General features: G+C 50.2%; 1 protein-coding gene across 18 annotated transcripts in view; it reads left to right on the top strand.

Annotated features, from left to right (window-relative positions):
* Positions 1-27,689, top strand: part of PTK2 (protein tyrosine kinase 2) — a 116,458-nt gene that overhangs the window by 26,552 nt on the left and 62,217 nt on the right. For all 18 annotated transcript variants that reach the window (XR_009449614.1, XR_009449616.1, XR_009449615.1 and 15 more), the window contains 11 exons: positions 4,244-4,470; positions 7,177-7,343; positions 11,968-12,055; positions 15,328-15,407; positions 16,183-16,245; positions 17,936-17,990; positions 21,018-21,158; positions 21,619-21,696; positions 21,986-22,093; positions 23,465-23,582; positions 25,189-25,219. Coding sequence is in view for 15 of the 18 variants with exons in the window: in XM_059672377.1 (XP_059528360.1) it covers positions 4,244-4,470; positions 7,177-7,343; positions 11,968-12,055; positions 15,328-15,407; positions 16,183-16,245; positions 17,936-17,990; positions 21,018-21,158; positions 21,619-21,696; positions 21,986-22,093; positions 23,465-23,582; positions 25,189-25,219 (1,156 nt within the window). In the remaining 3 variants the exon portion in view is untranslated. The remainder of the gene's footprint in view (positions 1-4,243; positions 4,471-7,176; positions 7,344-11,967; positions 12,056-15,327; positions 15,408-16,182; positions 16,246-17,935; positions 17,991-21,017; positions 21,159-21,618; positions 21,697-21,985; positions 22,094-23,464; positions 23,583-25,188; positions 25,220-27,689) is intronic.

The following is a 27,689-nucleotide window of genomic DNA, read 5'->3' as shown; positions in this document are numbered from 1 at the left end:
ACTTGAGACTTTCACACATACTTTTGTTTAAAATGATAATGAGTTTGGGGGATGTAAATGTTCCTCTTCCTTACATTTACATTGGCCAGCAGGCATGGTCAAAGATGTGACTCTGCGTATGGAAACACCGGGAGAGAGCCGGGGCCTGCTCACCAGGTTGATGCCAGCCTGTGTGCCTCCGAGGTCTGCTTGGTTAAGTTTTTTTTTTAAAGAGACAAAGTACTGCTAGAATATCATCTATTAATTTTTTTTACTGTAAAAGTCTTACTGTTTTTTAAAGTAGACTCATTGAGAAGGTAATCCCAGACTGTTGAATATTCTTTGCATTTCATCTTCTATATAAGTTCATGATGGGATGGTATATTGGTGGCATGTTTTCAGTTTTGAAAAATCCATATTTTTTTATAGGGCAAGGTTTAAGAGGAAATTTTGAAGGACCATGTGTGCTGGACTCGGTTTTGGATTTAATAACACATTTCAAACATACCAGAGGCAATCATAGTGAGAATGGTGGCCTGTGAGTGTCACCGGAAAGCTGCTTTTGGGGCTGGGCTGGGCTTCTGAAGCGCTGATGAAGGGGGTGGGCCTGCGGATTTCCGTTGGGCGAGCAGTCCTGCTTAGTGTGGCCCTTTCCTCGGCCTGGAGAATTCAGGTCACCCTTCAGCGACTGTCATCCTCTGGTGACCGCTACTCTCAGCTCACAGGGGAGGTTTTCTACTTGCACTTACAGATAAGGAACCTTCGTAACCAGAGTCTCCTAGTGGTGAGTGGGGGGCCAGGCACAGTTCTTAACGTTATGAACCGATGTGTTCCCCTCTTTAATCAGATGTTGCTCAGATGGCACTGCTGATACCTCTGAGCTGTACTGCTGTCATGGCATTTCCAGCCTTTTCAGTTCAAGTCTCTGAGGTCGTGTTGGGCTCATTCTTTTAAATGTTTATTCTGCGATTGAGCTGAAGTTTTAGCTGTCTTGTGATCCTAGGGTGTCTTGTGATCCTAGGGTGTCTTGCCCATAGAAAGTGAGTAAATGGCTCAAGGCAGAGATGATTTAGTCTCGATATTCTGAGGATTACACCTCACCAGTGAAAGTCTTCAAAGCCATAACGATTGACATGCTATTGTAATAAATTATATTCCCCATTGTGCTTTGCCTACATATACAGTTTTTCCCTGTTTTTTTAAAAAATATTTTTTTGTTGATTTCAGAGAGGAAGGGAGAGGTAGCAAGAGATAGAAACATCAATGATGAGAGAGAATCATGGATCAGCTGCCTCCTGCATGCTCTGCACTGGGGATGGAGCCCGCAACCTGGACATGTGCCCTTGACCGGAATCAAACCCAGGACTCTTCAGTCCGCAGGCTGACGCTCTATCCACTGAGCCAAACCAGCCAGGGCAAGTTTTAAAAACTTTACTGTGGAAAACTTCTGGTGAACCATATACTAGCCACTAGGATAATGCATCCTGGTACTCCTCATGGGGATTGGGCGAGATGAGGCACCCACCTCTCCTTGGCTTCCGGAACCCTGGAAGGAGGCTTGTGCCCAGCCATGGCGGGAGATGGAAACTTCATTTTCTGAGGAGCCTGGTCAAGAGCACAGGCCGTTCTCACACTTGGGGGCTCTAGCTGATGCTCTGTCTCTAGGTCATCGAGCCTCCTTCAGGCCCAGGGTTCCTGTGTTTAAAGACAGCCTCTGCCTTCAAAGCATGAGACCAAAATAGAGACAAGCAGAGAAAGCAAGGATGACACAGCAGGCAGCAGGAAACCACGAGGAGACAACAGGCACATCTCAGGGCACGATCTCCAGGAGCCAGGAGCAGAGCACAGACCAACAGGATTCTTGAAAGTACATCAAGATCAAGGCAGTGGGAAGTGGCAGCGCAGAAACCAGCTCGGCTTGGGGAAGCATTGGGAGGTCGTGTGGAGAATTCCTCAGAACCTGGCCTGGCAGGACGAGTGGAGGGGAAGAAAGACATCGGGATGGCAGATGCGGGAGGGTCCAACATCCAGACAAGAAGAGCCCAGAAAGGAAAGGGAGAAGCGCATCCAAGAAATGACGCAGGAACGTGTTCTGGAACCAAAGGACCAGGGTTTCTGGATTGAAGGCTCCCGAGTGTGAAGCCCCGTGGCTGCCTCTCAGGCTGCCTGCCCTCCTGCCAGCCCTGAAGTGGCCTTCCCTCGGCTCTTACAACATGTAGTGCAGCTCGAGCAACACTGTCAGTTTCCATTAGTGCTCACACAGTTGTCATTAAATCACGTGTGCGTGCCTGTCCTGAGTAGGCCGAAGCTCTGAAGGGTAGGATTTTATGCGTACAGATATGTGTGTGTCTATATGGAATTGACCATCCATACCACACCCCGGTCCCAGCGCCCAGCTAGAAGTGGACTCCCTCAACCTCTGTAGGATTAGTGAGTGTGAGGGAGGGTGGCACAACATTTACCTACAGAGGCATGAACAAATGAATGAGTGAAAAGGTGGGTGGAGCTCTAATAAACTGCAGCTGCTCTTGGCCAAGGACAGTAGAGCGCAGTGACGACTCTGATGATAGGAGAGTGCTGTCCCTCAGCCGTGTATGTGGCCCGTGACAAGTCTCAGAGCAAGACGGAAGCCAGCGAACCCTGCAGAGCGGGGCGTGGTCTCCAGAGCCTGGTGTTCAGGTGCACTGCCTGGCTGAGGACCCCGCACCGGCCACGCGGCCACGGACAGTCGCTTCTCTGTTCCCACCCCTGGGAGTGGGACGTATGTTATTCTGAGGATGAAGCGACTTCGCTCCTAAGTAGGACGGCCTGGCAGATGCTGCGCGGCGTCAGTGCAGCCCTGTCTGCCCTCCTGACGGGCGCTTGCCACAGGCTGTTTGGATTTTGCAAAGGTCCCCTCCCCCCACCCCCAATCTTTTTCCCAAAGGTACACCGACTTCTCCTGAGGACTACAAAGACTCAGTTTCTCTACGAGGTTCTAGCTTTCCTTCAAAGGTTTCAAAGAGCCAAAATCAAAATGTCCCTCATGTGTCCCCCACCCTCACCCCCAGCCAGAAGGCAGATGGGGACGGACGGAGGTGCCCTTCTCTTTCCACAGTCACCTTCCTGGAGCCGAGGCTCCTGCTTGCCGCCCTCCTTCCCTCCAGGCATGAAGTGCCTCCTCCATTCTGGTGCGAGTTCAGGCCTGAGGCCTGTGATGTTCCTCAGGCTGGATTAATCTCTTACTTCCTGCCCCCCCAGCAGACAGTGTCTCCCTCTGTGTTCCTATCGCAGCCAGCGGGGCCCTCGGGAGCAGGCAGCGTCTGGGCCACCTGTGGTCCGCCTGCCTCCCGGTGTGTGAGGCCCCTTCGGTTGCGTTAGGCGGCTCTGCTGGCTTTCCCCGCGCGAGTTTCGGTCTTGCCCAGGCTTTCCCTTCGCGCTCACATGCAAGTCCTGTTCTACGTTAAGAAATGCGGTGGTGCCAAAACCGGTTTGGCTCAGTGGATAGAGTGTCGGCCTGTGGACTGAGGGGTCCCAGGTTCGATTCCGGTCAAGGGCATGTACCTGGGTTGCGGGCACATCCCCAGTAGGAGATGTGCAGGAGGCAGCTGATCGATGTTTCTCTCTCATCGATGTTTCTAACGATCTCTCTCCCTTTCTCTCTGTAAAAAATCAATAAAATATTAAAAAAATAAAATAAAAAAATAAACTGTCTTTAAAAAAAAAAGAAATGCGGTGGTTTCTGTCTTTAGGTTTGGTTTGGTGTGGTTTTCTGCTGTGAGCGTCTGACTCTCCTGCAAGGGGACTGACGAAGCCGGGGCTTTGTTGTGCCTGTAGTTGTTTCTCCTGAAGCCGAGTAAGTGTAGTGACTGCTCACTGGATTGTTACTGCGCGAACAAGGATCCTGTGTCTCAGGTCAACGCTTTCCCAGCGGCAGCAAAGTTCCCACACCTGCTGTTCCTGCGACACTGTCCCCTCATTAGAGGCCCTGACGAAAAGGGGGCACGTTACATTGTGTATAGAGAACACAGTGGATTTTTGACAGAGTTGAAATAGGACTCCTGGCCTTTTAAGAGTTTGTATAATAAATATTATGCTACGGTGAATCAGGTCCTGCTCTGGGGGCGGGGTGGGGGTGGGGGAATAGTGACTGTCTTACTGGCCTGGGTCTCAGTTCTCAAGCCCGGGGAGAGGCTATAAAACTGCTGTTCACGTGATCACCAGCGGGTCATCAATCGGTAGGCTTCAAATATTGCACGGTGAAAACCTTTTTTTTCTCTTACAGAATATGACAGGTACCTAGCATCTAGCAAAATAATGGCAGCTGCTTACCTGGACCCAAACTTGAATCACACACCGAATTCGAGTGCCAAGACGCACCTGGGTACCGGTGCGGAACGGTCCCCGGGAGCCATGGAGCGAGTGCTAAAAGTCTTTCATTATTTTGAAAGCAACAGCGAGCCGACCACGTGGGCCAGTATTATCAGGCATGGAGATGCTACGGATGTCAGGGTAAGCGCATTTCCTAGGAAACAAAGTCAGTGTGTGCAGGTACATGCTAATAGCACTCACAAACAGATAAAGCAGTGCTTCTAATCCCATATTACAGAGATGTTAACGCTTTCTTTATAGTATTCATGCTACTCATGTGTGCCTGACCAGAGTGTAGATTATTGTAAAATTTCTTAGGAAAATAATAACCGAATTATATATTACTTATATAATGCCATTGACTTGTTTTTCTCCCCTGGTTTTCTTTTTAATTCTTTAAAGGACACAAAAAACACAAAGCAATTAAAATAGCCTCTGATACTTATGAAATAAAGTTATTTTCTAGAAAGTGTAATTTTGAAGGTATTTGCATGACTCCAGATAGGATAGATTCTTAAAAGTTGTTGACTGTCTTCTACATACCAGACATGGGCCAGGTTCTGGAGATAGCAGAGTCCCCTGCTCGCACAGCTCGCAGTCTGTTGGGGAGATGCCCATGACCTTCACTGAGTGCAGAGGTGCTTCTCCATGATTCCCAGAGACGAGGAAGCCCAAGGCGGGGCCCTGGGGGTGCGAGTGGCCTGGGCAGGTCTCCTGTGGGCGGTGTGTGAGAGTCCGTGAGCCTGTCCAGTCAGTGCTGCTTCTCTGGGGGGCTCCTGTGGGTGCCCCCGAGTCCTGAGGACATGGAGCAGCCTGGCGAGGGGTCACGAGGAAGGGCACCCAGAGACGCTGGGGCTTCTCCTGGGTGCTGATGGCCAATAGAATGATAAGGAATGGTGTGTGCCCTGCACTTGCACTGTCTGGGCATGGAAGACAGACGTGAACGCAGACGACTAGATGGACAGACGGGAGCTGTAGCCCCAGCGGGCGGAAGGAAGGCGGCACACTGAGCTGCTGTGGGCAGAGATGAGCTGTGCTGCGCAGGGTAGCGGTGTCAGTGTGCGCTGGGTTGTGAACTGGCAGAGCTGAGGGCACGGACAAAGACGCCTTTGTGGGAATTTGAAAGAGGCGCCAGCCCGTCCTGTGTAGCTCAGGGAGCTGAGTGTTGGCAAGGAGAAGCTGCAGAAGTAGCCTGAGAGAAATGCTAGAAAAGAGGTCCCTTCCTCTAGGCAGACCCCCACCCCGGAGCTTGGGCCCCTGGCTGGGCACCCTCTGGTGGGACACAGCCTGCCCCGGCCTTCCGGGTCGCCCTGTCACAGATGCCTGGCCTTAAACCCAAAGCCAGATAGGACACTTTATGCCTAGCCTGGCTCCACCCACCCTTCCTGTCCTGTGTGGGTTCTTTAGGAAGCTGTCCTTTCTCTTCCAGCCCGGTCCTTTGTTCCCTCCCCTGACACTCTCCTGTGCTGGACACAGAGCTTGTCCCGGACGGAGCAGTCTGACAGGGAGGTTGGCTGCGTGCAGGCACCAGGAGCGCAGCACACGACCTGCCTTAGTGTGGCCACTCGGGGTCCTCGCATGTTTGTATGTAATGTTCCCATCGTACGGGGAGGGCTGGGCGCTCCTTAATAGTGTTGTCGACAGCACTGTGCTGTCATGAAGAAATAGGACCCAGTGTGGGACTTTCAAGATGTGTCTTACATCTTAAGTTACATCATAGCTTCAGGTAGTTGTGAGTTTTTAAAAACCAGTGGTTTTCTCTAATAGACATTTATGTGTTAACAGCAGCATCATTTAAAAATGTATTAATGGCCTAAAAGCTCGGGAAGGTTTCAGGGACGGTGACTAGCACACCCTCACACAGGGCAGTGAGGCTTTTGTCATTTTCAAGTGAGTATCCATGTGTGCCTGTTCATAGATACACGTGCCTGTGACTTCACACCTGTGCAGGCAGAGGCGCGAGCCAGGCCTGCACTTTCCTCGCCACAGGCCCAGAAACGGCCTTTCCCAAGCACTTGCCCTGCTGGCCTCTTTCGGAGATGCTTCACCCTCTCTCAAACCCTGGGCCACAGGTGTTAGAAGCATCAGCTGTGGGGCTTTGTCAGGTTGCTGCATATTAATCTGTGGAACACCGAGAGTGGTCAGGCCCAACTTCAAATCACTTTTCATATAGCACCAGTATTATCAGAAATATAGCTTAGCTGTATGTTCCCAAATGTGTGTTTTTTAAAAAATGATGTTAGTTGCCGAAACCGGTTTGGCTCAGTGGATAGAGCGTCGGCCTGCGGACTGAAAGGTCCCGGGTTCGATTCCGGTCAAGGGCATGTACCTGGGTTGCGGGCACGTCCCCAGTGGGAGGTGTGCAGGAGGCGGCTGATCGATGTTTCTCTCTCATCGATGTTTGTAACTCTCTGTCTCTCTCCCTTCCTCTCTGTAAAAAATCAATAAAATATATTTTTTTAAAAAAATGATGTTAGTTGCAGCCGGGTCTCGAATAATATGCTGTCCTTGGTTCAGAAAGTGTAACGCCCCCTGGGGCCTGGTCCTCAGCAGTGATGCCAAGGAAGGGTGGCAAGGCGGGCCGGTGCGAGGGGCCGCAGACGGTGTTGTGGTTCCCATGCCTTGTTTACCAGCAGAGAAAGGGAAGAGCCTCTTTGTGTTTTAACTTTTCCCAGTTCATAAAAATGCTACTGAGGGAAAAGAGTCCGAGGTGAAATTCACTAATTTACTTACCTTGAAACGCCTTTACCAAAGGTTTCTGATAATTGATGAAAAGAAATGACCATTGCATTGGTTTTTGGCGCATAGTTTTTGGTGTAACAGCTGCTTTTGTGGGGACGTTTTCAGGGCATCATTCAGAAGATCGTGGACAGTCACAAAGTGAAGCACGTGGCCTGCTACGGGTTTCGGCTCAGTCACCTCCGGTCAGAGGAGGTGCACTGGCTCCACCTGGACATGGGCGTCTCCAGCGTGAGGGAGAAGTACGAGCTCGCACACCCGCCGGAGGAGTGGAAGTAAGATCACACGCCTGCTGCGGTCGCTCTCGCTGGCCTGTTTCCTGTGTTCAGTCACGCACCGGAGGGTGAACGTGTGAGCTTTCTTTTCACACCAGCTGCCCTTGCGACTCCTGGGTGAAGTTGGCTGGTAACTGTTCACCAGTGACCTGTGCTAACTTGTGTTCAGTCTGCCTGGGGCACCGCTGACTTCCGCCTGATGGTCTGTTGCCGCTCCCCCTTCCCTTGTCTGTGCTGCTTGTTCGGACTCCACTCCGACAGCTCCGGCCCGACTCCCCCGTCAGTTCTGCGGCACCCTTTAGTGCGGCAGGACTTGGTGCGCCCAGGAGGCCACATCAGCGACCTCGTCACTGGGCTGCATCGCCTGCTCTGTGGTCCGGGGCTGAGTAATGGGTGTTCACAGGGGGCATTACAGCAGGAAGTGACCGCCTGCCGTGGTCGGCAAACCGCGGCTCGCGAGCCACATGCGGCTCTTTGGCCCCTTGAGTGTGGCTCTTCCACAAAATACCACGTGCAGGCGCGCACGTACAGTGCGATTGAAACTTTGTGGCCCATGTGCAGAAATCGGTATTTTGTGGAAGAGCCACACTCAAGGGGCCAAAGGGCCGCATGTGGCTCACAAGCCGTGGTGATGGTGGTAGGAGGTCGTACGTCTGACAGTTACACTGGAAAGAGATGGCTTGTGGAGACAGGCCCCTTGTTTGTCGCCACTGCAGGAATAGAGGAGATTGTGACTGTAGCGACAGTCAGATGGCAGCAAGCTCCCTGTGAACATCGGCATCACTTCTACATTTTCAGAGAAAAACGAACATGTTTAGGTTCATAAACCTCTAGTTGAATTAAATCTTGTGCCAGTTAGAGTTTATTAAAAAAATGACTTATATTTTCAGATTTACCAATTAGCAGGAACTGAGTGAACAAAATAATCCGTGACAACATAGTTTGGTTGATTTACATCAATGGCTAGTGGAGGTTTGACCTCCAGCTGTTTAGTCTGTTAATCAAATAAGTGTTTTAAAACTTAAGACTATCTTTCCCTGTATACTCAGTGGTTAGAGCATTGGCCATGCACTGAAGGGCCTTGGGTTCAATTCCCAGTCAAGGGCATGTACCTGGGTTGCGGGCTCTATCACTGGCCCTGACGTGTGGGAGGCAATCAATCGATGTGTTTCTCTCGCATCGATGTTTCCCCTCCCTCCCTCCCTCCCTCCCTCCCCCCCTCCCTCCCTCCCTCCCTCCCTTCCACTCTCTCTAAAAACAAAAATATCCTCAGGTGAGGATTAACAACAACAAAAAAACAAAATAAAAAAACCAAACAAGACAGAATGCGTGAGCTGCAGGAACGCAACTGTGTGGGTGGATCTTAGCCAGACACCACTGTGTGACAGACGTAAGTCCCCAGACCACGCACTGCTGTGTCTGCTCGTTTTTTGTTATGTGATTTTTCGTCCGTCTTTAAAGATGACATGACGTGACATGCTGCTATAAAGTTAAAAGCAAAATAACCCTAAAAGTGCCGTTGGTAAATACCCGCTGGGGAAGACAGCATGGGCATGTAGCTGAAGAGGCAGAGGGCAGTAGGCAGTCCAGAGCCCCTGCAGGGGGAGCAGCCTTCCCCAACCCCGTGAGACCCCAAAGGAACCGGGGCTGACCTGGGGGCTTCCTGGTGCACACGAGCCCCGTCCCTGCTTCCTTCTCAGCTGGTCCAAGAGCTTGCCCATTTGTCATGGATCCCTGGGAGATGCCAGTTAAGTAGCTGGTATTGGTAGCACCTGAGTCAGCCAGAAACGTTTAAACTGCGATGCCATACCGCGTTTATAATGCAGCAAAGGGTGTTATGCAGTTTTGAGAGGTTTTTTTCAAACAGATTTAAACTTAAAGTTTTATACTTGGATAATTAAATTCTAGATAACTGAATTTTGATAACCATTTCAGTTATTTGGAATCCCCTAGGTGGAGGGGATGGTTTGGCTTCTCGGTGGGTTAATCAGTTATACTTAGGCTGTAGGAGTTTGGGGTGGACTGGCGGTCCTTTCAGATGGTGAGTCGGGGCTCGGAGGGCCAGGTCCCAGAGGAGGCTCCCTTGGCATTTGAGAGAGTGTCGGGGCTTTGCAGAGCAACTGAAAAAGAAAATCCTTTTCATTGTTGCCAAGATGTGGGTCACGTCCTCCTGTTCAGCGTGTCCCTGCTCACTGGGCTCACAGCTCACTCTGCAAAGAGGGTTTTTCTCAGATCTTTACAGGAGAAAACTCTTAGCTGGAGGAAAGGCGTCCTTTTCTGAAGAGGACAAAGAAAACGAGAACTGGGAGTGTAGGGCGTTTCAGATTGTATTTTGGTACAGTTTTTTTGTGTGTGTGTGCTCTTGAAATGACATTCCCTATGCGTCCTTAATTTGAAAAGTCAGTGTTTTGTTGTAATACTGAGTTCAACAAGAGATCTTAAAAAGATTGACAGCCACAAGACAGTAAGCAGGAACCTCTGACACATTTGGAAGTGACACCATTAAAAACCAGGATGGACTTCTGAGTGTGCTGATTCATTAAACGTTCACTGATGCTTCTGCACCAGACACTGACCGACAAGGACGATGAGCTTCTAGTCTGTGCTGGGCAGCTGGTCTTTACCAGCCAAGCCTCCTAACCCAGTTTCATCATTCATCAAGGCCGTGCCAGCTAAAATCACTGTGCACTATTGCAATAAACAAACATCAGTGTGACCAAATGAAAAGGTTAGAAATGCCAGGGAAAATGAGGGTGTAGAGGAGCCAGGACGCCCCATGCTGCTGGTGGAGTGTCAGCTGATACAGCCCTTGCTTATTCACTGGCTTGGTGATACTGCATAAAGCTACAGTGTGTACAGTTACCATCCAGCTGTGCAGCTCCAGTGGCTACGCAGCAGAAAGGTGTACATGTGCTCCCCAGAAGATGTGTGGGAGTCTTCCTTATGGGAGACAAACACACACACACACACGCACGCACGCATGCACACACACACACACACACACACACAGAGAGAGAATGAGAATGAGAATTCTGGTGAAATCCGTTTGTTTCAACCATTCTTGAAGCTTGGCTTCCTGAGCAAATAGACTACTTTTTTTATGCTTAGAGGAAGGAAAAAATGAGTGTTTGGCATTATTCCAAACTAGAGGCCCGGTGCACAAAAATTTGTGCACTCAGGAGGGTCCCTCAGCCCAGCCTGTGCTCTCTCGCAGTCTGGGACCCCTTGGGGGATGACCACCTGCTGGCTTAGGCCTGCTCTCTGGGGGGTCGGGCCTAAGCTGGTAGTCAGGCATCCCTCTGGCAGCCCAGAAGCCCTCGGGGGATGCCCACTTGCCAGTGGGGAGCAGGCCTAAGCTGCAGTCGGACATCCTTAGCGCTGCTGAGGAGGCAGGAGAGGCTCCCATCAGCCTGGCTTGTGGCTAAGCAGAGCTCCCCCAGGGGGAGCACACTGACCGCCAGAGGGCAGCTCCTGCATTGAGCGTCTGCCCCCTGGTGGTCAGTGTGTGTCATAGTGACCAGTCATTCCCAGTCCTTCTGCTGTTAGGGTCAATTTGCATATTACTCTTTTATTATATAGGATAGAGGCCTGGTGCACGGGTGGGGGCCGGCTGGTTTGCCCTGAAGGATGTCCCGGATCAGGGTGGGGGTCCCACTGGGGTTCCTGGCCAGCCTGGGTGAGGGGCTGAGGGCTGTTTTCAGGCTGGTCAAGCCTCCCAGTGGGGTCCCTCACCCCATGGCGGTGTGGCCAGCCTGGGTGAGGGGCTGAGGGCTGTTTTCAGGATGGCCACACCCCCTTCAGGGTGGAGGGGGGTCCCACTGGGTTGCCTGGCCAGCCTGGGTGAGGGGCTGATGGCTGTTTTCAGGTTGGCTGCACCCCCCGGCGACCCAAGCTCCCAGCCTGTCCTTTTTTTCTTTTTCTTTTTTCATCAGGTATCTGGGATTTATTTATCTTCTATAATTGAAACTTTGTATCCTTGAGTGGAGCCCAGGTCCGGCCAGGGCAGGCGGGAAGCTTGGCTTCCTCCATCGCTAGGGGCAACCCAAGCCTCCTGCTCGCTCCAGCTCCGTGGCAGCCGCCATCTTTGTGACAGAGTGATGGAGTGATGGTTAATTTGCATATCACTCTTTTATTAGATAGGATAGTCAAAAAATGGAAACAACTCAAGTGGCCATCAGCATTTATTGGCTGAATGGTTGTGTGTGTCACACTTTTCAGCTTTGAGCAAACTCCAGCTGCTAGATGCGGGCAAATCTCATGAACATGTTGGTGAATGAAGGGAGCCAGGCACGAAGGGTGCCCCTGTGTGAGTCCCTGTGGGTGAGGTCAGCCATGCGGAGCGTGCGAGGGCGCAGCCCCAGCAGCGGTGGGCGGTGGCTAAGGGCTGGAGGGCTGCTGGGCTTCTCGACAGGCCCTCTCTTGCTGAATCGTGGAGCTGAGGACACTTACGTGCTCGCTTTTGTGCTGAAAAATAAAACATTTACAGATTAGTTATATTTTAACTTATTTTTTAAATATTTCAGAGTAATTGGCAATGCCATACACACCATCATATTGTAATTGTAGCGATGAATTGAGGAAATTACTGATTTCTGATTGTTCTATTGTGTGCATTATTTTTTAGGTATGAATTGAGAATTCGTTATTTGCCAAAAGGATTTCTAAACCAGTTTACTGAAGACAAGCCAACTTTGAATTTCTTCTATCAACAGGTATAGGAGGGTGATTTAATAGACTTTTTTTCTTTATTTCTTTGAATTTTACTTATTACATAGCTTTATTTTAAGAATTAGATGAAATCTAACATTTGGGAGAATATAAGTTTGTCACTCTTAGCTAGTGAGAACTTAGGAACTTTGGACACTTGGTGAATTTTTGTATGCTTGGGCAACTCTTAACAGATAATTTTATGTGGAGACAGTAAGTCCTAGGTGACACAGCCGTCGTTCACTCTCTGATTCAGGTTTAGTTCACATGCCTGAGTGTCAGCACGCTCAGCAGATGCAGACTTTGTGTCAGAGCTGACTGCACCTGTATAACCTCAAAAGCAGTTTCCATAATGAAGCCAGGTTGGCTTTTTTACACCAAGAGGAGCCTGCTGTTCGCACCTGACAGTGTTAGTTAGGCCATAAACACATGTGGCATGAAGGAACCAACACAATTTTACGACCGAGTAAATCTTACTTGTTAGTATTAGTGAGCTGTGCCCTCAAAATGTCTAATGAATATCAGAGACATTTGAACGACAATTTTGCCACTAAATGCACTTTTATTTCTTAATCATTTTATTGAGAGTCAGTGTCTGTTCTGAACCTGAGTGGCAGCACCCGGATGCCGTGGGTGTTCTGTGTGTGGGCGGTGCGCAGGGACTCTGGTGTTGTGATGCGTTTCCTTGTGTGTTTGTTGTGCCCTGTTGTTCTGTTGAACTTCACATCTGGGAATCCTGAGGATCTAGATGGGGGAATGATGGGCATCCCTGAGTGTTATCTCTTGTTATTCGTTCTGTTTCAGAAGAATCTGTATTTCTGTTGTTTTGGCTTTTTCATCAGGTTAGATATGAAGGAATCATGTTTAGATTCTCTCTACCACCATTCCCAGAGAAGCGGAGAGGGAACTTACAGTAACCTCCCTTACTGTTATTATTTATTCTGAAAGCTCACCTGTACTCCACTGGTCCTTGTGTCCCATGCTCTGGGATGGTGTCGTGAGGAAAACCTGTCAGTGGACGTAGTGGGTGTTGGTGGCTGACTTGTTGGACATTGTTCCATGGATGTAGAGTTTCATTTAAAGATGCCCCAAATGGGACTCCCAGTGTGAGACAGGTGAATGATTCACTCAATGTTTTTGACCCATTTTAGAATTTCTGAAAGATATTAATCAGCACACTATAAATAAACTAGAATCTTGTGATAACTTATTCACTATAGAGCAAGAGTCTATAAAAACAAGTTTTGACACTAAAGCTAATGGCTCATTCTAAAACAAAACTATTGGCTTACCCTGAAATAGAGTTTTCCCTTTGCCATATAGTATTTTATTCCTCTTTCTTTCTCTGAACTTGTACTTGTTAAAAGTGTGAATATTTGGTTGGTAAGCTCTTGCAAGCAGTGGTGGCCATTGGTTTGAAGGGCTGTGACAATGTTTAGTCAAGAAGTATTTGTATTGCCCGGCCGGCGTGTCTCAGTGGTTGAGTATCAACCTATGAACCAGGTGGTGACGGTTCCATTCCTGGTCAGAGCACGCGCCCAGGTTATGGGCTCCATCCCCAGCGTGGGGCGAGCAGGAGGCAGCTGATCAATGGTTTTCTCTCATCATTGATGTTTCTGTCTCTCTCTCCCTCTCCCTTCCTCTCTGAAATCAATAAAAATATGTATTTTTTTTAAAAAAAGAAGTTATCATATTAGCTGAACTTGTACAGAAACCATTAGCATTATTGAAATTGTTGGCTCTTAGGATGCCTGGTCTGACATGAAGTTGTCATTGTTTTGCCTACAGATATTTTAAGATTTAGATGAGTATGTCTGTCCCTTGGCTCGCAACACTGAATGGAACACCATGACTTAACTCTGGTGTAGAAGCTAACCGCGCCTGGGGAAGTGTGCCTATGCCGGGCACTGTTTTCTGTCGTCCAGTCTTACTTCCGGGCTTCGGGGTCTGTGGACAAAGTTGTTAGCTGACGGAGTATTCAGAAGAGAGCAAAGCAAAACGCAAACTCTCCTGTGGGGGCCAAGGCACCGAGCTGACGTAGAATCGAGTATGGAGTAGTTTAGGGTCAATACTTTCTGTTAGAGCCCTAGCTGGTGTGGCTCAGTGGATAAAGCGTTGGCCTGTGGACTGAAGAGTCCCAGGTTCGATACTGGTCAAGGACACGTACCTTGGTTGCAGGTTCTTCCCCGGCCAGGCCCTGGTCGGGGCTCGTGCAGGAGGCAACCAATCGATGTGTTTGTTTCACATCGATATTTCTCTCTGTCTCTCCCTCTCTTCCAGTCTCTAAAATTCAGTGGAAAAATACCCTCAGGTGAGGATTAGGAAAACCAAAAACTTCCTGTTAGAGATGTGAGTGGGTTTTATATTACACCCTGTGCTGCATTCTATTGCACAGTAAGATGAAAAACTCAAATATAATACATGAATTTGGTTTTGATAAATGAAATAAAGCAAATGATTACATTTTCCCACCTGAAAATAGTGTTTCAAAATCATGGGATTAATCTTTAAGACAGCCTTATGGTGATGTATTTTCCTCGACTGGAATTGATATTCTGCTGTGGGGAGAGTGGAGCTCTGTTTGGAGGGGAGAGCGGTTCCCTCCACGGAGGTTCCCCCGGTGCTTCCTAGCGTGAGCATCAGCGCAGGCGCTGAGCCCGTCATGGCCGTCGGAAAGAGGCGTATTCCCTGCTTCACCTGAACAGGTCCTCCCGCAGAGAGGTGCTCTGCGGTCGCGTGTACTCATTGTGGGAAGGCATTTGTAAAATTCTGTTAGAGTCTCCTCTTTACGCGAGATGTTGAGCGTGTTCTATTATTTTGCAGATGGATCACAGGTGGTGGGTAGGCGGAAGCACGTCAGTTGCAGAGTTCACTGGATGTTGAAATATGTAGATGTTCTTGGTCTTGCACGAAGGTCCAAAAAATGCTGAAGTTTGAGTTAGAAAATATGTCCACTGCGAGTTTGCATGGGAAGAGGGGCTCCCCTCCAGCTTTCCCTCCTGACAGCAGGAGGGTGTAGAGCAGCGCGAAGTGCCTCTGACAAAGTTTGTTGTTTCTTAAAGTCCCATGTGCATGCTCACAGGTTACACCAGCTCTTCTCAGGAGGAGAGGCTCGCGTTAGAGCCTTCACTGTTTTTTTATTATTCATCTTCATGTCCCGCATTGAGCGTCATTACTGACAGGATGCATACAGTATGCAAAGGTGAACATCTATTGGATGAGTAAGTCTAAGATGTATTTTTTTAAACAGCATTGTTTTCCCATTCCTTTGTTGCAGGTGAAGAGTGATTATATGTTGGAGATCGCGGACCAAGTAGACCAGGACATCGCTTTGAAGTTGGGTTGTCTAGAAATACGGTAAGGCGCTAACTGCACAGCCTTTATGCATCAGTGGCTTTTGTTATTTTGGGAAATTACTCAGGTATTTTCCTTTTCTCATAAAGATTATCAGTAAAATATTGAATAAAATGTGAGCGACAACTTGAGGACAATTCTCTTGCATGTCTGATGCGGTTGCCCTGTGATGTGGGCCTCCACCTGAGTGGGTGTGGCTCCGACTGTGTGCGGACCCTTGAGGGAAGGTGACGTTAAGAAGTAGTGAATGTAGCTGGTCCCTTACGGCTGGAATCTGAGCCTCGTCTTTCCAGAGAGTCAGACCTGCTTCCCCTTAAAGGGGAAAGGAGGCTGTTCAGTAGAAATAGTCTGGGTTGCCCTGGCCGGGTGGCTCAGTTGTTGAGTGTTGTCCTGAGCACTGAAAGGTCGCATTCGGTTCCCAGTCAGGGCACATAACCAGATTGTGGGTTCAGTCTCCAGTCAGGGTGCGTGTGGGAGGCAACCAATCAATGTTTCTCTCTCATGCTCTCCCTCTCCCTTTTTCTCTCTAAAAAATTAATAAAAACATTTTTTAAAAATAGTAAAAATTTCAAAAAAAGAAATAGTTGTGGGTTAATCCATTGTGCTTCATTAGGATGTGGGGACGTGCTGCGGATTAGATTCGCCCTGTATTCGAGTTCATCAGGATGTTTGTGGCTGAGCACAGGGCAGTTAAGTCCCTCCCACCCTTACAGTTTTATCATCGGACAACAGACATTCTTCACACGTGTATAAAGCTTCCTATCTTTCCTGATTGTAGGCGATCGTACTGGGAGATGCGGGGCAATGCACTAGAGAAGAAGTCTAACTATGAAGTATTAGAGTAAGTATCACACGTTGGAAACCAGCCTTCTGGAAGCAAATATTCAGAACTAGCTCATTCTTCAAATTGTAGTTTTCATTAGTTGAGCTTTACTTGAAAGTAAATATTATTTAAAACATACTAGGAACTAATGTAGAAGCTTCTAGAGGGTGTCGGGGTGGGGGGCAGTACTTGATATCTGAGATGGTTGTCTACTCCAAGTTTTGGAGAAGGAGTGTGGGCAGGTGGGGGGCTGCTGATCGGGCAGCAGGCTGATCCAGGAGGGGAGACCCGCTTTTGCGAAGGCACAGAAACTTGGTGAGATAACGGCTGGAAAACCGTCACTTTGTTTTGGATAGAACACCTTGCTCTGAGGAGACAGTTGGGTTACTCTTGATATTTTTATTCTAAAAATCATCAGATCCAACTTTAGAGAATGGGAAAAGCACCATCTAGAAATTTAAATTTTCACCCTGGAGTCACATCGGTGCTGCAGATTGGAAAAGATGAGAAATTAGAGAAGTAGATGGAAACCAGGGGCTTTGTGAATGAGCGGAGAGAGGAAACCAGGGAAAGTGTGTTATGGAGCCAACAAGCATCTTATAAAGACGGAGTGAACCCCACAGTAAAGACCAGTCAGGTCGTAGCGGAGAGGGTTAGACTTTGGGTGTAGGATCAACCACATGCACTGGCGTGATTTCTGTATGACGCCGCTCACCTCCATGTGTTTTTAAATATTTTATATTCAGTTTATTTGTTTCCTTATGTGATTCTGAACAGAAACCTGCCCTAACCTGTTTGGCTCAGTGGATAGAGCATCGGCCTAAGGAACTGAACAGAAACCTGTATTTCACTTTTCTCCCTGATCTTTGTACATGCCCCTGGTCTCCTGACATTCCTTGCTGTGTCCAGGCTTTATTTCATCTTACCATCACATGACTGCCACCTAGTGGCCAAAAGCCCTGGGCACTTGGTCCTGAAAGGAAAAACGAAAGCTCCTTGCCCAGCCGTTTCCTTGGCCAGAGTGCTGGAGCTCTTGTAATGCGATTGATTTGTAGCCCGATCTAAAGAAAGCTACCGGCTTCCAGCATTTTCACACCCTCAGCCTTTGTCCTCAGCAAATCCCTGAATCTCTTGCTTCCTGTGTGAGCCTGAGATGATGAACCTCGACTGGGTCAAGTTGTCCCTTACTCAAAAAGTTCAATTTTAAAAAGAATCTGCCTTTAGGATTAATTCACAGCTTATTTTTTAAACTCCCGTAGTCTGCTCCCCTTTTGTTACCTAACCCGGCCCGTCTGCAAGTACAGCATTGCCCCCTTGACATGGCGTTGGGAGGAGAGCAGTTTGCCTGCACATCGCCGTTTCAAAGAGGCAATATTTAAATGGATTTCCAGTAAGTGTTCAAAGAACAAAAGACTTTCTACTTAAACCACATTGCATTGATGTTTTCTGCGTATGTGTAGATCAGCGGTTGCCAACCTTTCGGACCTCACGGACCACCAGTAGTCCGCAGACCACTGGTTGGCAACCGCTGGTCTAGATGATGACTAGTCCTGTCACTTCGGTGGCCTTGCTGGTGAGCTGGAATGTTGTGTCCTTCCTTCCTGGATCGCATGTGCAGGGATAAATAGGTCACACTCCTGGCCTCTTGCAGTAGCGTCATTCTGTTCATTGACTTGGTGTTACTGTTACAAATCTTTTTCTATTTCAGAAAAGATGTTGGTTTGAAGCGGTTTTTCCCCAGGAGTTTACTGGATTCTGTCAAGGTAATTAGAGTTCACTGTATCACAGTCAGATGGCCACTTACTCACACCCCCTGTGATAGGCGGTTTCCTCCCTCATGTGTAAGTTGTGATGTTGTAGGCACAGCTTCCTGCTCCTTACTCTTCAAGAGTGTCAGAAGCTGTCACAGCTGAGGAGACAGGAGACTCGAGTAAGTGAGAGCCTGACGGTCAAAGGGAGGAGTGCACAGTGTCCTCGGTGGACAGACAGTGCTGCAGTGGACAGGGCCGGACCAGGGCCACGGAAGGTGTCCACTCAGGTGGGGCTCTGCTGTCTGCTGGTTTGAGAAGTTGCTCTCCAGTTCCCAGGTGATGAAATGAAGTGCTTTCTAGAGCAGCAGTGGGTGCTCAGTGTCATTCTTAGAGAAACAGTAATTCTCATGTCCGATTAGCAGGTGCCAGTGCGGGCTTGGCACTTAGTCAAGCACAGAATCCCCGGCTTAGGAGTCACTCAGCACTCCATTGTGGGCATCTGCTGCGTGCCAGGTCCTGAGCGTGGGCGCCAGGGAGAGTGAACCTGGTGTCTGCATGAAAAGTTCCCATCTGATACAGGCCCCTGTGGGCAGGCTGAAAAGAAGCAACCCATGCTCATGGCAGCAGCATTTACAGTAGCCAAGACAGGGAGCAACTTCTGTGTCCATCGATGGATGAATGGATAGAGAAGATGCACACTCAGTGGAACAGTACTCAGCCATAAAAAGATCCTGCCCTAGCCGATGTGGCTCAGTGGATAGAGTGTTGGCCTGCGGACTGAAGGGGTCCCAGGTTCCATTCCGGTCAAGGGCACATGCCTGGGTTGTGGGCTCGATCCCCAATGGGGGGTGTGCAGGAGGCAGCCAATCAATGATTCTCTCTCATCATTGATGTTTATCTCTCCCTCTTCCTTCCTCTTTGAAATCAATAAAAATATATATTAAGAAAAGCAGCAACAGCAGATCCTGCCATGTGACAGCATGGCTGTTCCTGGAGGGCAAGTGCTGGGTGAAATCAGAGACAAATACCATGTGATTTCACTCCTATGTGGGATCTAAAGTCCAAATCCCAAACAAAACAGACCCAACTCATAGACACAGACAACAGATGGGTGGATGCCAGAGGCGGGGACGGGTAGTGAAATGGGGGAAGAGTCAAAAGGCACAGACTTCCAATTACCAAATAAATGTCCCAGGGATGTAATGCACACCACGTGATTGCAGGTGATGAGACTGTCTTGCATATTTGAACGTTGCAAAGAGTAGCTTTTAAAAGTTATCTTCTCAAGAAAAAAATTTGCAACTCTGTGAGGTGATGGGTATAACCAGACATTGGGGCCATCATTTTGCAATATATTCAAATACTGAGTCATTGTGTGGTCTGCCTAAAACTAACACAACGTTATGTCAGTTATATCTCATTTTTTAAAAAAAAATATGTTTTATTGATTTTTTACAGAGAGGAAGGGAGAGAGATAGAGAGTCAGAAACATAGATGAGAGAGAAACATCAATCAGCCGCCTCCTGCACATCTCCCACTGGGGATGTGCCCGCAACCCAGATACATGCCCTTGACCGGAATCGAACCTGGGACCCTTCAGTCCGCAGGCCGACGCTCCATCCACTGAGCCAAACCGGCTTTGGCTATATCTCATTTTTAAAAAAGCACACTTTGTATGCACTGTTAACATGTCTGTATTTAGCCGTCTGTTCTTTCTTTATTGGAAGTTTTCTTTAGCATTACGTCATGACCTTGTCGTCTGGAAGCCCTAGGCGTCCATTGTCGCTAGCGGCATTTGATAAGGATTCGGTTGACTGATACGAAATTATTTTTGTGTTGTAATTTCTGATACTCTGACCTAATAATACTGCTTCACTATTATTATTATTATTATTTTAGTCCTCACTTGAGGATATTTTTCCATTAATTTTTAAAGAGTGGAAGGGAAAGGGGAGAGAAACATCGATGTGAGAGAGACACATCAATTGGTCGCCTCCCACAGGAGCCCCAACCAGAGCCAGGGATCGAGTCTGAAACTGAGGTACATGCCCTTTGACCGGAATGCAATCTAGGACCCTCCAGTCCACAGGCCAACACTATCCCCTGACCCAGCCAGCTAAGGCCATGCGGCTTCATTTTGGGGAAGTGTCACGTTCTGAGTAGTTTTCTCTATGTGACTCCGTTTGAAGTTGAATAGCATGCGGGGACAGATGGGATGCCTTGTTTCCCACGCAGATGAAGGGCATATTGTTTCTCTACTTCCTCATGCATTGATGCCGGTGAGCAGTGTGCTCCCACGTGTCCCTGTGTGAGTCCCACCCCTGTGCTCACTGTGCTCCCATGTGTTTGTGTCTGATCCCACCCCGTGCTCTCCTTTTCAGAGCCCCTGCGTGTACATACTTTTCTCATATTTCTTCATGGAATTCCGTGACAGGACCCTAATGTCTGTCACCATCACACAGCCCTTCTTAGGGCTGGGAGAGAGCTTGGTAGACAGACCCAGCAGCGTGCGTTCCTACAGACAGCCCTGCAGAGCCTTTGTGCCAAGCCTGCCGTTCTGTGACCGTCCTGAGGGGCATGCCCTGGATTTCCCGTGCTGGGTCAAGAGCGTGGTTTTCTAAGGTTTCTGGTGGGAGATGCCAAGTCCGTCGGAAAGGCTGCACTGACTGCCCCCCTCGCAATGGGCCAGTGAGTGCCGCGGCTCCTCACCTGTGCCAGGTCCCTGTCACGGGCAGGGGCATGTTTTTAATGCCTCACTCTTTACATGTTCGAATGAACCAACGTTACCTTACACATTTCCATCTAAGATACAAAGCTCGGAGCTGCTGTACTGTACACTGGAAAGTGGTGAAGGGGGTGTTTCGGTGTCTTTGTATTTTATTATCGCTATTTAACAAGAAACAGCTCTGATGAGTGGCATTTGCCAAGCTGGGACAGGTGCACCGAGTGTGTAGGGAAGACCTCCTCCTCGACGTCCGCTGGTGTTGCCGAGCGCTTGCCTCATCCTCGACTCTGAAAGGTTTTGTGATTGTCGCGCAGGCCAAGACACTCCGAAAGCTGATCCAGCAGACGTTCAGGCAGTTCGCCAACCTCAACCGCGAGGAGAGCATCCTGAAGTTCTTCGAGATCCTCTCCCCGGTGTACAGGTTCGACAAGGAGTGCTTCAAGTGCGCGCTCGGGGTGAGTGCGGCCCGCGGCCGGGCGGCGGGCGCGTCCTGCTGGCTTTCTTACCTGGGCGTGTCTACATTTCTGACGGGAATGGAATTTGTCACATTTCGAACATCAGAATGTGGGGAAATGCCCAGAAAGTGTATCAGTGTGAGTACAGTCACCTCTCGATGGCACGCCTGTGTCCAGTTAGACTCTCTTCCAGCTGCGCAGGCTGTTGGTAACCTGCCCTGTTCAGACTGGCTTCCCAAGCAGCCATTAGCTTCAGACCCCCTGGCAGGAGCGCAGTCTCTGGCGAGGTTAGGGAGATGCGGATCGATGAGGTTATAAATACTTCATGTTATTCGGTTAGACAGATGAATGGCTAGCTCAGCCAGCCTCCCATTGGTCCTTTAATGTGCCCCGGCTCTTTATCTAAAATAGTTCTTTTTCCTTCCGGTACCTCTGCCTTCCCCTGTCTCACCTTCAAAAGTCAAGCTGGATTATCTCGGTGGAGCTGGCGATCGGCCCCGAGGAAGGCATCAGCTACCTCACAGACAAGGGCTGCAATGTAAGTCTGCCCCGGGCGCCCGGCCCCTGCCGCACACGCCCCGCACGTGAGGAACGGAGACTCGCTGGGTCTGTGGCACTGGTAGACCGAGCGAGGGAGAAGCCGGGGAGGAGCTGGGAAAGAGCCGGGCGGGGGCAGGGACCCTGGTGCTGCTGGGACAGTCCCTTCCCTCTGACACCCAGGCGTTGGGGAGGGCGACCTCAGGAGAGCGGGGGTGGGACTGAGCCTTCTGGGATGCGTGGAGTCCGTCTTTGATGTGTGGTCCAGTGTGTGCCTTTTCTTCCCAAAGCCCACACATCTGGCCGACTTCAATCAAGTGCAGACCATTCAGTATTCAAACAGCGAAGACAAGGACAGGAAAGGAATGCTCCAGCTCAAGATAGCGGGCGCGCCTGAGGTACGGATGCTCACTGCCACCGCGGGAGACGGAAGCGGAGGGGCATTTTAGAAGCCGCGGTGTTTGTAGGGCGAGGTGTCCACGGGTCCTCAGCACTGGTACATTACAAATAATCGTGATTAAATGCCCCAAGAGTAGAACAGGACAGATTTAAAAATCAATTGAGAGCATCATTGTGAAGATGATTGAAGATTAATGCGAATTACCAAGGCAATCAACTTCTTAAAATTATGTAAAAATGCATGTATTCTGTAAACTGTGTTATTTCCCACACCACGACGTCTGGCCCCAGATCCTGGGTTCTCCATCAACGTGCCGTGAGTGCACGAACGACAGGTGTGGCGTGGGGAGTGAGCACCAGACAAGTACTGCCTCGGGTAGCCTTTCTGCAGGTGGACGGGGAACACGACGTGTGGAGGAGTCGGGCCAGCGCGGCGCAAACACTGTGCGGGTGTGGAAGCATGCTAGGCGCTCACCCCTCCCCTGCCTTGCACACCAGGCCCGGGCGGCCCTCCTGGCCGTGCTCACCTGCGGTGCTGCTCACCTGTCCTCCTTCCTCTCCCCCTTGGTGGGGCATTTCTGAGGCTCTGGGAAATGCATTTGATTCTTAGTAGTAAATGACACGATAAATATTGAAACCTGTTGTAAATGGAGATTTCCTGCAAAGAGCTCAGGAAGTTCTCGTGGGGTCCTGTCGTTTTCACACGGCCCTTTCTTTGTACTTTCCCTCACGTAACAGTGGGCAGTGCAGGGAGGCAAGTTGCTCACTCACAGGGGATGGTAGGCGCTGCCTGAAGCAGCACAAGCCTGTGTTTGCAAGTCCAGCACAGCTCTGAGTGTCGCCTGGGCGGCACTCCACGGGGTTGTTAGGAAGGCTATCGAAGCGCCTGTTTTCTGTCGGGAGGAGGGATGTCTGCGCGCTTGGGCAGCACATGCTTGAGGACAGTGACGTTTCACTCATTCCCTTTCATTTAGAAAAGCTGTGAAGGATGCTGGGTAACGTTTACTCCCCATTAGTTAGTTTCTCCAACAAGCCCTACCTCAGCTTGCTGGTTCTCTGCATTCTCCCTTTCATTAGAGGGTGCAGAGGGGCAGGCGTTCTGAAGGGGAAGACTTTTTTCACCTCCTTGTATTCTAGAAAGTGAGTCTCCGTGTGAGTGATGCTTCCGTTTTCGTCTGGGTTTGCCTTCTGTCACAGTCTAGGAATAGCGTCTTAAATATCAAATTTCCTTTTTCCCTCAAACCTCAGGACCAGCCTGTTTCCCTCCCACCCCGTTTCCACGGCATCTAGCGATCTGATGTCACACGCAGCTGTCCCGCTGGTTGTGGGGAGAACAATAGCGGCTCTTTCTCGGTCTGTTCCCCTTTTAGCCTCTGACGGTGACAGCACCGTCCCTGACCATCGCCGAGAACATGGCCGACTTGATCGATGGGTACTGCCGGCTGGTGAACGGAGCCTCCCAGTCCTTCATCATCCGACCCCAGAAAGGTGAGCTTCTGTTTCCGTTGGCGCGGGCCCACCGCGTTGTGAGACGAGCTGCCCCACAGCCTGGAGCCCCTTCGATAGCTCTGACCGAGAACGCAGACGAGTGACTCAGCCCGTAAGTCTGCCTTCTTGTTTTCCTAGGGAAGTGGCCCAGCTCCCGCCCAAGCGCTGGGTGTGAATAGAGCTTAAAGGAAGCTGGTGTGTTGTGAGCGACGCACTCGGAGTGTTCGCTAGGTGACCGTTAGCATTTTTAAATAAACTTTTGGGATAATGTTCTGGGTTGGTTTTTAGTTTCTCTTCTAATTCATGTAAATCAAACTCTTCGCTGTTTTTTCTTTTACATCTCAAAAGCTTAGAGCAGCCCAAGAACAAGATTAAACATGAGGTAAAAGCAACAATTAGGATGAATAATTATCCTAGAGGGGCCTGTATTGCCTCAGAAATGGTGTGTGGGTTTTGCAAAGCAGTAGGAAGGGATGTGTCAGAGGCTTGGGCTCCTGAACGTCAAAGAAAGCTTTCCCAGCAGGACAGTCGCGTGGTGAGTGCAGCGGGCACTGGACTTTGGAAGTGTGTCGCCTGTGGCTCCAGTCCGAGCCTCTGCTGCCCTCTGTGGCGCCTCCTCTCTGTGCCACGGCGCTCATCCCTGAGCACAAAGTGTGGCCTGTCTTCTGTGGGCTTGGGGGGTCCACGCTCGCATGTGTGTGAAGGCCTGGGACTGCGCCTGTGCACACGTGTTCCCAGTGTCAGCTCTTGTGTTCCCGTGGCTGCCACGGCTGCTGTGAGTGCGACGCAGTCTGGGAACCCTGACTTGGAGATTGCTCACCTGTGAGAGACAAGTGACACCGACTTTAGAGCCTGGTCAGTGGCTCCACAGTTGTCCCCCAGAGCAGCCAGCTGTGTGGCAGGCGGACACAGGGTCCCTCCGGCATGCACCTGGCAGCGAAGGTGGCTCCAGAGGAGAGTCCGCAAGGGTTGGGTGGTGTGTGCCCATGTGAGCAGGCTGGGTTTACCGTGGAGAGTATAGAAAAGCATGAGGAGCCCTAGCCGATTTGGCTCAGTGGATAGTGCGTAGGCCTGCTGACTGAAGGGTCCCGGGTTCGATTCCGGTCAAAGGCACATGCCCAGGTTGTGGGCTTGATCCCCAGTAGCGGGGTGCAGGAGGCAGCCGATCCATGATTCTCATCATTGATGCTGCTCTCTCTCTCTCCCTCTCCCTTCCTCTCTGAAATCAATAAAAATATATTAAAAAACAAACACGAAAAGCACAAGAACAGAGAGCCCCGGACCAGGAGTAGAGGAACAAGCAGTGTGTGTGCACACGTTATAGACAGGAATCATGGGAACCTTTGTTGCTGCTAATAAGCTCATTTATCAAAATGTAGAAGGTCCAGCCCTTTATGGAGTCTTCACTGGACCATCAGGCCCCTGGTCTTCGAGAGCCTCCTGGGAAGACACCCTTCATCACTTTGTCGCTTTCACACTTGAACTTCCTTTAAAGGGCTGTTGCTGAGATACTGGAAGGGACTCATCCTTCTCAGCCCTGATTTCTACGGATGATCTTCCGAAGGGAATAGAAGGAACCTCACCACTGTCTTTCCTTTTTCCCCAGAAGGCGAACGGGCTTTGCCGTCAATACCAAAGTAAGTGCTGCTGCGTGCACATTGTGACTCCCTGGCTAGAAGCTGGAGATCACTGCTTCCTTCCCACCTGCCTGGCCAGCCAGGCCGCCACACTTCCGAATGGGGACTGGCAGGCATTCCCAGGTGGAAATTGAGCCGTTGTGATCACGTGATGTGTGTGGGTCTGTTCAGGAGGGAGCTCAGGAGCAGTCAGAGCGGCGAGACCGGGGCCGGGGAAACAGTCATCGCTGGCTTTCAGGAGCCTGGAGATAGGGACCATTCTGGCTATTTCACAAGGGAGAGCATTCAAAATTATGAAGTAATTTATGTTCACTTTTTCACTTGTTTATGTCATTAATTTCATAGTCAATGTGTTGATGTATACAATTTTAAAAATTGATAGTAACGCCTAAAGAACTTACTTAATAACGTCCCTTTCTCAGCCAGTGTGCTGGGAACTGGTGACCATATGACAGCTGAGGCTGGGGTACAGGGCAGTACCAGCTGCAGGGGTGGGCAGAGCCCCGGGCCTGCGGAGGAGCACTCCCGTGGGGCCCGGGGTGAAGGGGCTCCCAGCACCCCCTGCCCTGCCCCCCTGTTCTCCATCCACTGCACTGCCTCCCACGGCCCCTCCCGTTTTCAGCTCTTGTTCTCTTCTGTCTGGGCTGCCCCAGGGACCTCTGTGCGAAGTCCCCAAGACCACCCCAGGTTCATGATTCTCTGGAAAGGACTCTGCACATGGTCACCGCTGTGCAGTGTTCCAGCAAAAGGACACCAAGCCCAACCAGCTGGTGGCCCAGGGGTGACATGCAGAGGACACCAGGACAGGCTCCCAAGAGCGCTCTCCCAGTACACTCAGCAGGACACCCCTGTTCCTCCAGCAACAAGGGAGAACATGTGAAGGGTTGTTGATCCAGGAAGCTGGTTAGAGACTCAGTGCCCATGGAGAACATGTGAAGGGTTGTTGATCCAGGAAGCTGGTTAGAGACTCAGTGCCCATGGTCTTTATGGGCTCCGGGGCACAGACACACTCTCTGCCTGGAATGGACTAAAATTCCAGACTCCCTGAAGGAAAGCAGGACTTCAGGAGGACCTGTGTTGTTGGTACAGTGTAGGCACAGTGCTCTTATCCCCTGCCAGGGAGCGGGGCTGGGAGCCCTCCTGAAACCCAAGTCCCCAGCACCAGCCACAGGCACCTCAGAGGACAGCAGTCCAGGCCTGTGGGTTAACTTTTTCCTGCTCACCCGCTACCTACCTTTGTCCAGCTTTGCCCATTGTCCTATCCATTGTCGGTGCTCCAGCGTGCGGGCGCTTCCTCATTCAAGCCCTTGCGTGACCGTGGCTCTGAGGATAAATGCCAGCGTCCTTAGCCCGCTGGGCCCCGCGTGAGCACGCCCCTGCCAGCTCCCTGGCCTCGTGCCGCCACTCCCCACACTCTGCTACTCAGCTGCGTTGCACTTTCCGTTGCTGGAGTGCCCCCTCTCGCTCCCGCCAGGCCTTGGCGAATGCTCTTCCTCCAGCCCCCTTGTTGCAGCCAGGCCTGCTCACCTCTCAGGTCTCACCCACCTCACTGCCTCTGGAAACCTCGCATGAGCCCGTCCAGAAACGGCCCAGTGTGCTTTCCCGTAACATATCCCACTTCACCGTAGTCCTCATACTCTGCAAATCACCCGTTTGCGCTTCCACAACCCCATGACTTCGTTGAAGGCAGGGTCATGTTGTGTCCTAGCCCTGGGCGGTGTCTGGCACACAGTCGGCACAGTGTGTGTGTGGGTGAATGGAGGGAGCTTCACAAACTCAATGACGTTTAATCAGTATTTATTAATGTCCCACATCTGGCCAGGAACTACCACTCAGAGTCTCTTCAATTGTGGAGAGTCTGTAAGGATGACTTGAGGATGAAAACACACAGGAACATAAGTGTAGACATAAATGTGGGTGGAGCAGGTGCTGGGTTAGAAATGGTCACAGGCACTAGAAAACCTGAATAAATAAAGCAAAGGTCAAGTCTTGGAGCAGCAGCCCCCGTTGTTGCCGTTGACCAGGAAGCGTAAGAAGGTGACTTTTAACAACAGACAGGCAGACCCTGGGGAAGGGGCCCGGGCCGGGCAGCAGGGGACGGAAGAAGCAAGGCAGCCTCTGCCCACGCCCGACGCCCACGCAGGGGCTCCCCGCGGAGGCCGCTGCAGTGCAGAGGCGCGGGGCGGGGTTCGTGGGAAGACAGCTTTGCCTGGACTTTTCTTAAAGGCACCGTCTTAGAGAATTCCATAAACGGAGTTCAACTCTGGCTTTGTGCCGAAACCATTCATTATCCAGGTTGACAGTTTCACAGGGACTGTCCCGAGCTCCCAGAATCGATGTTATTTAAGTTCAAGTGTTTCCTAGTTGACATTCCGTATACGAGGAGAGTTTTATTCAGGACTTGCATAGCCAAAGCCTACATGTCTGGGAAAAGCTGCTTCTGAAGACTGTAGGGTTCCTTTATTCTGTG

Source organism: Myotis daubentonii, chromosome 17, assembly GCF_963259705.1.
Source record: "Myotis daubentonii chromosome 17, mMyoDau2.1, whole genome shotgun sequence".
Taxonomy (NCBI): Eukaryota; Metazoa; Chordata; class Mammalia; order Chiroptera; family Vespertilionidae; genus Myotis; species Myotis daubentonii.
This window is presented reverse-complemented; position numbering and strand designations above follow the sequence as displayed.